This window comes from Bradysia coprophila, chromosome IV (assembly GCF_014529535.1).
Source record: "Bradysia coprophila strain Holo2 chromosome IV, BU_Bcop_v1, whole genome shotgun sequence".
Taxonomy (NCBI): domain Eukaryota; kingdom Metazoa; phylum Arthropoda; class Insecta; order Diptera; family Sciaridae; genus Bradysia; species Bradysia coprophila.
Window position 1 is genome coordinate 12,314,841 of NC_050738.1, and position 13,827 is coordinate 12,328,667.

Here is a 13,827-nt window from a genome sequence, read left to right on the forward strand (position 1 = left end):
AACTGACATATTTTTACTCGAAAATGTGGTCGTACATTTTTCAAAAAGGGCTCTCGTAAAAAGATATCAGCGATCAAAAATTTCGAAACGCAGAAATGTAGGCTACAATTTCAGCGTACGCTCGGAAGCTCTTAAATGATTTTTTTATGCTTTAGACAGAAAAAAATATTTTCTGAAACATCAATTGAACCAAAACTAATTTTTGAACCGTCTCTCGCTTTTGTGGTCATTGTGGAATGTTTTGATGTTGATGTTGAATGAACTGATTTTGTGTTACCAAAAAAATGTGTGTGGATTAACAATAAACGTATAAATTGCTCGGTTCCAACAACAACAAAAAATTGATTGTTCAATGATGCTTAATTAACGAGTAATTAATCAAAACTAAAAAAAATGATTCTCGTAATTTGATTGTAACGGGTAACAAAACACCATTCTTAATAACTACAAATAATTACAAATAAGAAAAAAAAATTATAATTTGCCGACGTTATAAATGTGTGTGGTCTCTTGTGGATATTGACGGAAGAAACATTATCTTGCATCCACTGCGTTAGTGTGTGTGTGTGTGTGTGTATATCAGGGTTATCTCAATTGATGCGGGATTGTTTTTTATCAAAAAAAAAATAATTTACAAAATTTTTTCAATCCCATCAATTTCCTTATCACATACGTTTTTCTCTTTGAGATAATTTGGTTGACTTTATTCGGCTTAACATGTTTACCAATCTCCCGATATGCGACGTTCAGCGCCTGGCGCAGCCGATCCGGAAAATCTTGTCGAACGATTCACATTCAATTTGGATGCATTCAATTGATTGATAGCCATCAGTAATTTCTTTCGTGCACCGAATGCCTGGATACCCAGCGTGGTTAGATTTTCCGGTGTCAATGTCGCAAATATATCGAGATCAATTTCATGAATGTGGAACGTATCGATGTAATGCTCCAAGCCCAGACTGATTAGCATCGTGTTCATATCTTTGGGTGGTCCGGCGGACAGTAGATTCGTTGATGATGCGTCAACGATGCCGGTGGTCTTGCCCAGACCGAACGGAGACGAAACGGATGCAGCTGGCGCCTCGTTATGATCCCAGTCATTCGATTTGCGTACGGTTTCGAGCGAAAATGGTGACGTTTTGCTCAGGCCCAGGCCAGACCATTGTGACGTCGGTGTTCGGATCTCTTCGCCGTCGAGGGATCGCTTCATGGCGAAGTAGGCCTTACTTCGTTGCTCGAAATTGAATGAGTTCTGGAAACATGAAGAACGACAAGAAAATGTTTTAATGAAACTTTGTCGATTGGCTAATCTAAATCATCAGTGAACGCGAACAATAGCAACGACAAAAATTAGGGAAGAACTTTGGCTAATTTGGTGTTCTAATGGCAATCAAATAAAAAACTAAGCTTTTGGATCAACTAGTTGAAAGTCTGTTATTGGCTTGGTGCTTCAAGCAAATTGTTGCTAGTTACAAGAGGACCTAAAGCGTCGTCAATGTGCAGTTTCAACTTTATATCGAAGCTACTGGATAGCAAGTTTTCAATGACATTCTTCCCGGACTAAATGGTATAACTTTTAAAGAAGCCCTCCGCCCACAGTTACATTCAAAGTGGAAATTCATGCGGTTCCAGTGGACGCTCTTTTCAATGAAGCCACTCCTTACCTTGACATCCAACAACGTCGGTGTTTTTTCATCGTCATACGAGGCAACAGCCTCCGGCAAACGAGAATCGATAAATGGATTACTCTGCGGCTGTTGAAATAGACTCATCTGAGCGTCCAAGCTATTACCGCTGCTATTGAAACTATTGTGACCACTGCCATATCCACTCGTTAACGGCGATGGATTCCGTGGCGACATGTTCGGATGAGGCGACAGAAAATTGCCATTGTAATTGTTATGTGGCACCCGTTGACGACCGATGGACAAATTAGACATCCTGGATATGGTTGGTGATAAGGCATCGAATTGTGGTACGAAATTCGGTGGTTGTCCCATGTGATGTTGGATCAGTGGGCTTTCGGAGCGATTCGGCATTAGTGCGAGCGTTTGACGGAACGCAAACTCATCACTGATGTCCAGTTTGGAGAAGTAAGTTGGTGGAATTGAGGCCTTAATCAGTGGGGTCGTTAACTTCAACAACTCATGTCTTGCTTCGTAGATTTTGTCTGAAAGCGATAATTCGTTAAATTGGAACACTTCAGCCAATATCTTGATCAAACTAACCAATGAACTTCTCTTTTCCCCTGATCACAATGCTTTTGCTGGTATTCTTACTTTTATCACGACAAGAGATCAAGACGCCGTACTTGACATTGAGAGCCTCAATCGCTTCCTTGTTGAGCGAGTCTGAATAGTCGAAACTCAACGTAACCAGCAAGTTACCCTGCATAATCGGAAAATGAATGCAAAATGAAAATCGCGTTCATTAACTCTATTGCATCAGTTCCAATATCATTCATACACTTACAATAAGCTGTTGTCTGGCTAAATATACCCCATCAATGCAACCCTTTATTGTCACATGAGATTTTTTCGATTGGGGCGTATTACCGTCGCGACAATCAGGAAATATTATCTGTAATATGAAGAAGAGTGAATTTCGTTCGGGAATATGTTTTCGCTTGAATGCAATTTTTTTTCGCGTTGACAAAATCTCAATAGTGCTCCATGCTTTGAATGGAAAGCCGTTTACATGTTTCTCTCAGATAACAATTACAAAAGAATTGAATATGCGAAAAAAGTACACATCCACACACAGCAGCGCTATCATACCGTGGTACTAGTTTCCTCCATAATTTGTCGCAGATTACTCCCATTGGGTCCTTTAATACTGTCGTGGTGTTGAATAGAAATTTCCATTTGTAAGCAGACTTTGGTTTGGTTCTGGAAATGTTACAACAAAATTGTTATGGAAAAATTGTTATCAGATGAACAGCGACAATTTAGGTTAGTAGTTGCAAAGATCAAAAATGTAGTCAAAATTTGTACAGTCAAATACAATGTCAAAGTAGATTACTTCTTTGTTTGGAACTTTTTATTTTGCCAATCTCGATCTCGAGCCGCAGGCGAGTAAATAAAAAGTTCCAAACAATTACGTAAGCTATTTTACTCCCTAAGCCCCCCGAAAATGAGTCATTACTTCATTGACATGAGGGTTTACCGGGGGGATTGATACTTTGTATTTTGTCTTGTGGGGTTGCATATCTCGCCTTCAGTTCGAGCTGCAAATGCACACTTGGCAAAATAAAAATGTGCAAACAAGGACGTAATCTACTATTGAATGACTGGGAAACAGTTGAGCCAGCAAATTGGCAGGTTTAAGATCTGTGTGCACTTGACCTTTATAGTCAGGTGAAAATTTTGTGCAACCTAATGTTACACTCAGCTAAAAGCCATGAATTTACTTACCGCAAAAGTTTCGCACATACAATTGATAAGTAGTTTAGTCGCTTGTTTAGTATACCACGCATCCTTTTCCGTCCCTTTCACCATAACCGTTGTACTATGTAATCTTTGCCTTGTCTGCTTCGACACCACCTAAAAATTGTTTTCCATAAAAATTTTGTCAACTCCAGCGAAGTAAATGCTAAATTTACCTTAACGTCAAATTTCTCTTTGACTCTCTCAATATAAGTTTCAGTTGCATGTGTTGGTCTCTGATTTTCAGACACCGGCGTTTCAAAAGAAATAGACAACGGGGACGTTAGCTGTTTGTTTTGGAATGTCGTTAGATGAAGCGTTTAGTTTGAACAGAAAGAAAATTAACTTACACGAACAGCAGCTCGAGCTCTTTCGACACCCTCCAGAGTACCATTCAATGATACTTGGTTACTCTTTGGTGGGAATGACTTATTGATATTATTACCCTCTATATACGAATACGGATTTTGGTTATAAGGCATATTTGTTCGTCTAGCTAAATCTTTACTTTCTTTACTTTCTTTATTCGAATCGGGAAAGTGTATGTGGGTGCTTGTTTCGTCCATAATTTTTTTTATATTATTACCGCCAGTTCCAATTATACTTGAATGGTCGTTATACGAAATATCCATTTTCATAGTAACTCGTGAGCCCTGTTTTGCGGCAATGTCAGTTGCAATCATTAAGCATTGGCACTTTGAATATTTCAAATCTTACCCGGACGTCTAATTTTTCAAGTACTCGTTCCTTAGCAATTGCAGTATCTTCTTGTTTACCCAGAATCTTAACATGTACGTCTATCAAACGAAGAATAATTTATTTAGTTTTCGCGTTAAGTCTTCTAATGGACTGTCTCATATACCTTTCTTGGATTTAGCATCAATTTTCAAATGACTTGGCCAATATATATGGGTCGTCGTATCGCTCATCAGCTGTTCAAAATTTTAATTAATTTAGAATATTTGAAAAAAGAGAACAACATTGTCATGCACACATACCGATTCGAAAAACGGAATCGCCTTTTCACCTTTGATAAACGCAAAATTTAGTTGAAGAAACAAAGAATTTTCGATTTAACTGTGTCAGTAACAACTTACTTTGAATCATTTCTTCCAATTTCTTTCGATCAACCTTGAGCTTTTCAACATATATATTAGATGAATCAGCTATACCTAATCGGGCCCTTATATCATGTTCACTTAATTCAGTAGCGTTTGACGATGCCTCACTTAGGCTTTCACTGACTCTACGAATTGAATTGAAACGCATATCCATATCAGGAACCTGAAATTAAATAAAAGTAATTGAAACGAGAGAATGTACAATCAACGATAATTCGGGTAGACGGGAAATGCAAAACGGAACCGATGCCGGTCCATCGAATCAGAACACGAAGTACTGTTTCTGATTTGTTCTGGATCTGAGTGCTCTAAGATGTAATTTAGATTGGACAAGATCGAATGTTCATTTCTTTTTACATTAAATTTCGTCGAGCTCTGCTCAGATCAGCACTCTCGGTAGTTTTAAAACCTAATTTAGCCGGAGTCCAGGTTTAGTCAGCTGTCAGCACGGGACTCTTAAGAGAGAGAGCTGGCCTTTTCATGTGATTGAAATCGAAACAGACACAACGTGTGATTGATTTACATTTAATCCGTAAGTGAAAAAATCTTTAAACGCTCAATGGTTCAATCTCACTAATAAACATGATATGTGCTTGTGGAAACGAAGACGAAAGGATCATTCATTCAGACAGTTTTTTAATCTTTTTGGGATTGTGTACCCATCTCTCTTGATGCAGGAACGTACTCTCAAAGATTTTTAATCTTACTTTTAGTAAGTCCACCGAGTGAAAAAGACTTTAGGGATCTACATTTATTGGGACAAATGTATCCAAACGTATCCTGTTGATTTAACCAAACGGAAATCTACTCCGAAAATAAGGGAGAGCTGATCTAGCTTTGAGATGGCAATGGTAAAATACAGTTGAAATATGATGCAAAGTAGACGTAAAGGAATCCTTCCTTAGCAAACTTACATTTTCGTATGCAGGAATTGGTCAGGTCACTCATAGTTGTTTCACAACCATTAATAGTCAATAATTTATTATAAAACTCTTAATCGTCAATCGTCAAACTGTTTTTATCAATCTTTATTGAATGCACAAAAAATCACGATTCAGAAACAAACGCCTACTAAAAACCAACATTATGTTAGATACTTGCGGCAGCAATGGCACATTATACTCATCATATTATGAGTTCTTTTGCCCAACTAATTAATTTCCAATTACTCGAACATAACATATATTCGAGTGATAGATAAGCTCACATCTTTATATATCAAAAAACTATTATCCGAATATGTTGGTAGCTGTATTGCATTATTGTATTATTAGTATTTCTGAGCATAACGATCGGGAGGCCAAATGCAATTGCTCAATTTTGAGAAACGTAGGACAACAAGATTAGTGTGTTGAAATGGTTGAAATAAATTCGATATTCGATTCGCCGTTCGGACAACTGAAAGGGAAGCCGTTCATCTTAGCTAAAAAGTAACTTAATCCTATCTGCAAAATGTCATATTTATATAAATACAAAGAAAATAAACTGAGGACAGTCGATAGTGGATGCGAGTAGTAGGTTAAGTGATTTGACATTTTAAGTTTGACGAGTTAAATGTTACTAGTCCGCACCAAAAGCAAGATCAAGAGCTATAATACCATTAGTCAACATAACAAAATGTCTAATTAGCACTGCTGCTAGCATCAACTCTCGATTGTCGGATGTCAAGAAGCCTCCAAATTTGGATGCATCCATGTATACTTGAATGTATTGTGTGTTTTAACTCACACGAAGGAAACATGACTCCTGTCTTGTACGAACTAAATGCAAACCACTAATTTCCAAATATTTTCGACGTTGATACTAGAATCAGTGCATTAGCATCGGCTAATGAATCATTTCTGTGTGCGGTACTGCGAGTAATAGGTTTACATTCAATTCTTTGAAAATACTTAAGACAAATGTAGCCCGATGTGTCATTAACTATACCTGAGACACTCTGCCGTCTGCAAAAGAGTATAATTTCCGATATCATCTTTAAGTCAGGCTAGATGTTCTGTTGCTGAGGAATGTCACCGGCAACATGAAATAATTTGTCACTATTTGCAATTTGCACAAACATTCCTCAGCAACACCTAGCATTTTCCTACCGATGTACCAGCAATACAATGAAAAACAACGGAATTCATCAATTTGTAGGCTTTACACAAAGCACTGCAAGCAAGCACGACTGATCGCAATGACAGCTGACAAATGAAGTATGGCTTTGTCACGGCAGAGTAAAGTAAACCAGGCAAGCGCGCTTGAAGGGAACTTATTTGACATTTCAAAAATGAACCGCTCCTGCCTGGTTTATTTTACTCTGCCGTAGCTTTGTACGAAAATTTCTTGAAAATATTACTAAAGTGTCAAAATTTGTTTGACACACTGTCTAGTTCGATTACTCTATTTAGAGTGTCCCTTATGCTTGAAGTGCGTTGGTGTACATTAAAAAATTAATTTGATTGAAATTTGGTCGCAAGTGTTAACTTAGAATTTTTGAAAAGGCGTCGAATGGAAGTTAGACTGAAACCGAATCTGGCGCGCGAACTAACAATGTCATGGACAGTGACCCAACAACTTGTTCTTTTGTTTTGTGCATTGTGATGTACCAGTATTGTATGCATGTATAGAGAGAGATGTAGCTTTCTCTAAAGGCGGCAAAACGCGCGCTTGAAAATAAACAATCTACACACCATATAAATCATCATTTTAGCGGTTTCGCTTCTATTCATATTTAATAATGGATTATTTGTCATTAAGCTCTATCGTACCAATTTTTATTAAGAAATCATTCGGATATTTACGGTCTCTTTAACTTCTGTGTGACCTTTAAATCACTTTCTAAGCACGCGGCGGTATCCAATGAATGAACAAAAAATGGAACAAAGAACAGACGATTTTGCGACAATATTTTATTACCATTGAGCCCTTCAAAGAGCAATTTGGTTTACGAGTTAAAGAAATGCTCGCTACTATATTTGGTACCTTCATACAGATGGGGTCTTATGACCTGGACGTACCAATGTAATAGTTAGTGGATGTAAAAAAGCAGATTCCATTTTAGAATGCCTACGAACAGTTCTTAATTCAAAAATTGTGAATCGTTCGAACACAGAATGAACTAAAAAAAAATCATCAATAAAATCAGAAACGTTTGAACCGTTCCTTAATGGAATTCCTGATTTTATTGATAGAATTTATGAGACTTGATGAATACAGTTCCGCTTTAATAGGCTCCTGAAAATCGGTTTCTCTTGCACTTGCAATTAACTTTTTCAACCAAAATCTGCTCACAAATAATACTCACCAAACGTGAAGCTGCCATTTTGTGTGATCAATTTTATTGGAACTGCGAATTTTGTAAAAAAAAAATGCCACTTTCACTACACACTAATGATACCACGACTTTCGTGATTATTAAAAGAAATTACTTTAAGCGAAATTGAATATAATAAATGATTCCTAAGTAAAAATATAAATATTTTCCGGAGGACGGCCACAATAAATTTAAAAAGAAACGTGTTCGCTTAGCCAAATCCAGGATCAAATAGACCGAATGGAATTTCTCAGTTCGTCATATACCGTCTGTTCAATTGGTTCAACAACTAACAATCAAAATGCACTACATACAACGATAATACAATTTTTTTTTATTTTCAATAATGCCGGTCCATCCACTAATTCAAATGGAAATAATTGCAGACCTCGAATAATAATACTTGTATTTGTAAATTGATAAATTTAGCGCGAAAATGTCACAAAATTCTAAGTAATAATTGCATTTTTCGTAAAAGCCGAAACGTTCAATGTCTGAGTTTTTTTCTTCTGTTCGATTTAAATAAATTTATTTGTCACGGAGAGAATTGACTAAGAACTGAAAAAAAAGCATATGCCGTTCGGCCAATTGAGAAACACATGCACACATTCAAAGCTATGAAATGTTGCCAAAGTTTGCTAACCTTTAGCTGATCAATTTAATTTTTGTGTTAGCTTTGGCGATGGTAGAATTTTTTTGCTTTTTTTGATTCAAGCATTTTCAAGATATAATGAATGTAAGGGCTTGTTTAAATTCTAGACGATAAGAAGTCAAGTAGAAGTTGAGTATCAGAATTTAAATTGTCGAAACTTTTTTTTTCCTTATTTCTAGAATTTTTTACTGACAACAACAAACAAATAGGCAAAAAGCTCTATCCTCTAAAGGAAGTTGTCGTTCACTTGGAATTCGAAGTCGTTAGAGCGAGTAGGATAGAAATGTTCCGAAAACAGAACATTTTAAGCGACTGGATTCACAAATTCTGCATAAGGGGCCATTCACAAAGTACGCACACTTCTAATGAGTAACTTTTGTGAGCTCTTTCAAAGTGTGCAAACAGAGACGTCGTAACTTTCCTAATGGCTTCAAAAATCAAAGATGGCTTTAGTTACAATGTAATCATTGCATTACAATCTGTTAAGATGACATTACATTGTAATAATATACACTCACGGAATTTTGAAAAGCGTCACATTTTCTGTTTCGGTGTTTTACTTCAGTTTTTGATTTCTCCATATAAAAATACATGCAAAATTCACAAAAAAACCAGTAAACCACGAAACAGAAAATGTGTCGGTTTTCAAAATTCCGTGAGTGTAAGATAACAAAAATGTAATGTTTGACTTCTGAAGCTATTACTTAAGGAATAGTTATGTAACTGGTGTATCCTCAAAGGAAAATTGATACAACTCAGAAGAAATTAAACGCTCGAAACATCAAGACTATAAATGCTACAGTTTCTGATAATTTTAAAATCAGTCAAAAAACCCTCAAAGGGTAAATGTGACGCAAAAGTTTAAATGTGACCAAAAATTTACCCAAAAAAATTGTGAAAGAAAATTTTACAAAAAGAAATTTGCGTCACAAGTGGCAGATGATTCGGTTTTCTTCCGTTTAAATTATTTCAGTACATTTTTTAACCGTTTTCCTAACCATAGGTTTCTCAACATCTCACCATATCCTAGTTTGGGGGCCATTGGAGTCAAAGTGGAGAAGCCAAAAAAGTTGCTGTAAATATTCTCCGCCGTCACCAAAAATTGTTTTGCGTGCGTGCATGATATTTTATCTTTTTTTACCTTTTGCTGCGTCTTATAATTATCGTGTCAGTTACATCTTTTATTATAAACAGGTGATAAGATGATCAAAACCGTAGGTCATTGCTTATTTTGTAATTGCTGCGAATAACAGATTGTAAGCCGTTTCCAAAAAGTTAAACGTTATCCTTAAGAGTGATGTCGCCAAAACATCGAACAAAATCAGACATTTTGGGACAAGGGTTAACGGATATTATTGAGTTATATCTCATTCGATTCGTTGAACTATTGCGAGTAAAACGTAGTACTACGTTTGGTGAGATTTATTTTGTTGTTTGTTTTTTGGTGCGTCTCTTCAAGGCCTACAAGGCTAGCTAAAAAAGTTTTTTCTCAAAATTGTTTCCCTCGATTAATCGCAAGAAAATGATTTTGGGGCTCTTTTGGCCAGAGTTCGAAAATTTTAATTTCATTTTGAAAAACATGGATTTAATCAAAAGCCAGATTGATGATCAACTTCAAAAAAGTGGATTGAAGATCAATTGAAAATTTTGATGTTTAACTTTGATGTGATCACCAATCTTGATAATAAATGTGTTTTTTTTTTGAAGACTAAATTTCTAATTTGCTCGCAATAGTTCAACGAATCGAAGGAGATATAACTCAATAATATCCGTGACCCCTTGTCCCAAAGCTGTTCGAAGATTTCGCGATATCACTCTTAATCAATCAATATACGGCTTCGCCTCGGATCAACAAACTACACACGGAAACTCTAGTTTTCATCTTTTTAACTCTTGTTATGTAAAAGACTATATGTATAAAGTCACTTACTTCATCTATAAATCTTTTACTTCATTTGTTTTAACATTTATTTTGCTGTAGAACGACATCAATTTCAAACAAATTCGTTATAAAGATAACAAATATGAAACTGGCACTACGTATTACCTAAATAAATAATAATTTCAATTAACTGTATTGCCTCTAGAAGGGTTAACGTAAATATTTATTACTCTCTCACTCTCTCTGGTATTTAACCCAATTAAAAAAGTAAATTGTAACAGAATTATTGTTACTTTCATCCAGATCTCTATATTAAACAATATATTATGAGAGTGTGTTACCCATAGAAAAGGTATAACAAACTTCTATTGGTTGATGTTGATTATGGATGGTAGAATTTCATCAAAAGTAGTAACCAAACTTTTTGACTGTTAAATGTCTCTGTAACATAAATTTGTGAAAATAACCACTAACAAAAATGTTTAAAATTTTGCGTAATGTGGCCATTTCCAAATGATTTTTTTTAAAGTTTTGTTTACATTATTTACAACTAGTTTTAGTCGGGGTGGTTTATAATCAATTTGAAAGTAATATCGAACTCAGGTTTTCGTATTGAGCGGTTCATATGAATCATGTATGGGTCCATCAATAATAATCGTCGAAAATGCGTAATTCCGTATAGACGTAGAAAGAAAGTCCTGAACCCACCAAATGAAGATGAAATTTTTTTTCTGTCTCGGCACACCTTCGGACTAAAATCCGTTTATTATTATGCTAATTTGAAATCGCAATTAATATTTCGCAGATAATAAAAATGTCACTTGCATATTTGGAATGGTGTTGTTCACATTATTGTGAAGCATTAAATGTAATTATTTACCAAAATGCATTTTAATAAAGCCATACAACAATATGGGTATTATCCGTGCATAATGTGGAGTCCTAAATTTAACTATATTCACTTCAACGTGCACATTAAATGCACATTATGAGTTTTGGTGTGATACGTTTCCCTGACAAAGTATATGGAACCGAAATCGATCATATAAAAGCTACAATTTTCGATTGATGGAAGGATAATAGAGGTACTACCACCTGCAGATTTAACAATGAAAAATTCAATCAATTCTGTCCACAGAAATTAATTTATAAAAACAATTTTTTTAATCTAAATTCTGTATTTCAATTTGAGCAACTACAAGTATCCAATGGTTCGGCATTCGCCGATCATAGCTTTCAGTCCATCGAATATTTCCAAACAATTCGGAATTATTTGTTCCGGTGGAAGAATGAAGCCGTAATTACCTGAAGGTAATGTTGCAGAATTATTGAAAAATTGTAATACAAAAACTACGTTCCTGCATTCCATTACCTTGATCTCTCAACTCGATAGTAAAGGACGCGTTTATTTTATTTACACCCATGATCCAGTCTCGGCTACTTCCAGAATTCATGTCTAAGAACAATTCATTTGGCAGAGTAATTCCAATTTCAATTTCGGATCCAATATTTTTACTCACACAAAACCTCAGACGAGCTACCAACAACATAGTTCGTACCATACCGAGTCCGAATAGCATCAGCTCCAGCATTCCCTATCTGCTTGAGTTGCTCGTAATTATCTGCCGGATCGTAGGTATAAGCGAATGGTGTCAGAATGTATTGACCGTATGAATGGAATGTGATGAAAAGTTTAATTTCGTCAATGTGAGCCGTCATGAACTCGGACAGGGCCTTTGTCTCTGGATCGGAGAACGGTTCTGGGCTATAAAGATTTTTATAAATTTACGATAAAAACCCAGCAGACAGAAGCGTAATTTTACATACCCAGCAAATGTATCTGAGCATGGGTTTGATGATGCTCCTACATCTAAAAACAAGCAAATCTTAGAGAATAAAACTAGAATTCAAACGTACTGAGTCCTATAGGGCTCTACATAATTTAACTTACGCATCCACATGAAGTCGAAATTTCTATTAAGATCAACACCGTAGCACAAATGAGAATGAGGATATCGCGATTTTCGCCACAATCGGTTCGTTCGTTTGGTATAAGCGAATCCATCTGGATTCAAAACTGGTATGAAGTACCAGTCAAAATTCGTTGCGATATCAACAACCGCCGGATCCGTCGAAGTTAAAAGTTCGTTAAGCAGCCAAGTTGCAGTAGCTGATGAAATCCACTCACGCGCATGAATATTAGCTTCTATCAATATCGCTGCTGAATTTTCCTGTAAATTGCGAAACCAAATTTAAACTGTTGCTTCGCAGTATGTTCCATTCATCTCAGACCTTATGCGACAACTTAAAAGCCCGAATTTCACGGTTTTCATAGGAATAACCGACATGGTGAACTGACAAAATATCGTCATATAATTCTACAAGCCCATCTAACCAAGCATTTATTTCGTCCAACGTATGATAGTTTTCCCATCCAAAAGATTCGCGTGGCTGTTGTTCGGGTGTTTCGGCGTCTATCAATCTTTAATGATAAAAAATCGTTGATAACGTACCTCATTAAGTAACTGCTTAACACTACCAACCGTTGAATGTCTGATATTTTCAGAGTGTAATTCAATTTCAATTTACTGGCAAGAGCATTGAATTCGTTTATCATATTGGGTGGCACTACTAGATCAGCATTTCTACCGATAATTGGTTCCTTCCAGTACGTAAATCCATCATATTCATGTCCCACACTTTCTAAAGCTTGCAAAGCTTTCAGTTGATCTTCATTTTCGACTTGAACACTAAATACCTTAAAGTTGTGAAAGGTCAACTGCTTTGACCAAACAACAGCTACCAAGAATCCAACAATGACAACACCTTTTATGGCACTCATTATGCTGGTATCAACAGGTAATTTGCTACTACTGAACAGTTTATTGGATGTGAGATTGATTTAACTCAAATCTTATCGAAAGAGGAATATTATGTCTTCCATATTATATGATTAAGTAATCGTTAAGAAACCAGTGCAGATAAGATTTGGACATTTTTTATTAAGTTTGTAGTCCAGTTCGCTTTCATTCAAATAAAATGAAGTTGAACAAGATCTTTTGAAGGACAACGCGTGTGTGTACGAAATCTATTACTTCATTATATTCATAAGTTTCTATAAGTAAAAGATTACATGAACTGGAGCTCAACGCTTATTTTGGCGACGTTGTTAATAACAGATGATTCACAGGATCACATCTAGTGCTTGGTTCCATTTTATTTGTAAATCATCAAAGCTTTTATTTAACCCATTCAGACAATTTACGGATTCATTATACGAGGGGCAGCCTGAAAGTTTCTAAACTGTTGAGACTTAAACATTATTATTGGTCTTTTTCAAGATTTTTCTCATCTATTAATTCAGTTAGAGTCATTGAAACATAAAACGATACATTACGGGACATAAGTTTTATGAAAACCACGCTATTACATCACGTGAGCTACATTCT

The 13,827-nt window shown here is 35.8% G+C and overlaps 2 protein-coding genes across 5 annotated transcripts; both read right to left on the reverse strand.

Annotated features, from left to right (window-relative positions):
- Nucleotides 1-147: 147 nt before the first annotated feature.
- LOC119066300 (protein bicaudal C) lies at nt 148-8,352 on the reverse strand. Of its 4 annotated transcripts, none has more exons than XM_037168678.1 (14): nt 7,836-8,352; nt 4,523-4,709; nt 4,424-4,452; nt 4,288-4,357; nt 4,143-4,222; nt 3,934-4,078; nt 3,776-3,873; nt 3,602-3,712; nt 3,414-3,542; nt 2,778-2,888; nt 2,473-2,580; nt 2,229-2,388; nt 1,665-2,170; nt 148-1,252 (listed from the first exon to the last, which is right to left on the reverse strand). In XM_037168678.1, the coding sequence occupies exons 1-14, from the start codon at nt 7,851-7,853 to the stop codon at nt 722-724; spliced, it is 2,283 nt and encodes a 760-aa protein (XP_037024573.1). In that variant the 5' UTR covers nt 7,854-8,352; the 3' UTR covers nt 148-721. The 4 variants fall into 4 exon arrangements, with proteins under 4 accessions (XP_037024573.1, XP_037024574.1, XP_037024571.1 ...); XM_037168679.1 differs by having other exon boundaries at nt 3,943-4,078; nt 7,836-8,076; XM_037168676.1 differs by having other exon boundaries at nt 3,776-4,078.
- Nucleotides 8,353-11,542: 3,190 nt separating this feature from the next.
- Nucleotides 11,543-13,261, reverse strand: LOC119066302 (zinc carboxypeptidase-like). Its single transcript, XM_037168682.1, has 7 exons — nt 12,922-13,261; nt 12,671-12,860; nt 12,330-12,609; nt 12,206-12,248; nt 11,899-12,143; nt 11,751-11,834; nt 11,543-11,683 (listed from the first exon to the last, which is right to left on the reverse strand). The coding sequence occupies exons 1-7, from the start codon at nt 13,218-13,220 to the stop codon at nt 11,574-11,576; spliced, it is 1,251 nt and encodes a 416-aa protein (XP_037024577.1). The 5' UTR covers nt 13,221-13,261; the 3' UTR covers nt 11,543-11,573.
- Nucleotides 13,262-13,827: the final 566 nt, after the last annotated feature.

Coding starts and splice junctions, on each gene's coding strand:
- LOC119066300 (XM_037168676.1), bottom strand. Junction 4,358..4,423: donor CGATTCCGTTTTTCGAATCG/GTATGTGTGCAT, acceptor AATTTTGAACAG/CTGATGAGCGATACGACGAC. Junction 1,253..1,664: donor CGACGTTGTTGGATGTCAAG/GTAAGGAGTGGC, acceptor TCATGTTTCCAG/AACTCATTCAATTTCGAGCA.
- LOC119066302 (XM_037168682.1), bottom strand. CDS start 13,220: ATGAGTGCCATAAAAGGTGTTGTCATTGTTGGATTCTTGGTAGCTGTT. Junction 12,144..12,205: donor TGCTCAGATACATTTGCTGG/GTATGTAAAATT, acceptor AAATCTTTATAG/CCCAGAACCGTTCTCCGATC. Junction 11,835..11,898: donor TAGCTCGTCTGAGGTTTTGT/GTGAGTAAAAAT, acceptor AATTGTTCTTAG/ACATGAATTCTGGAAGTAGC.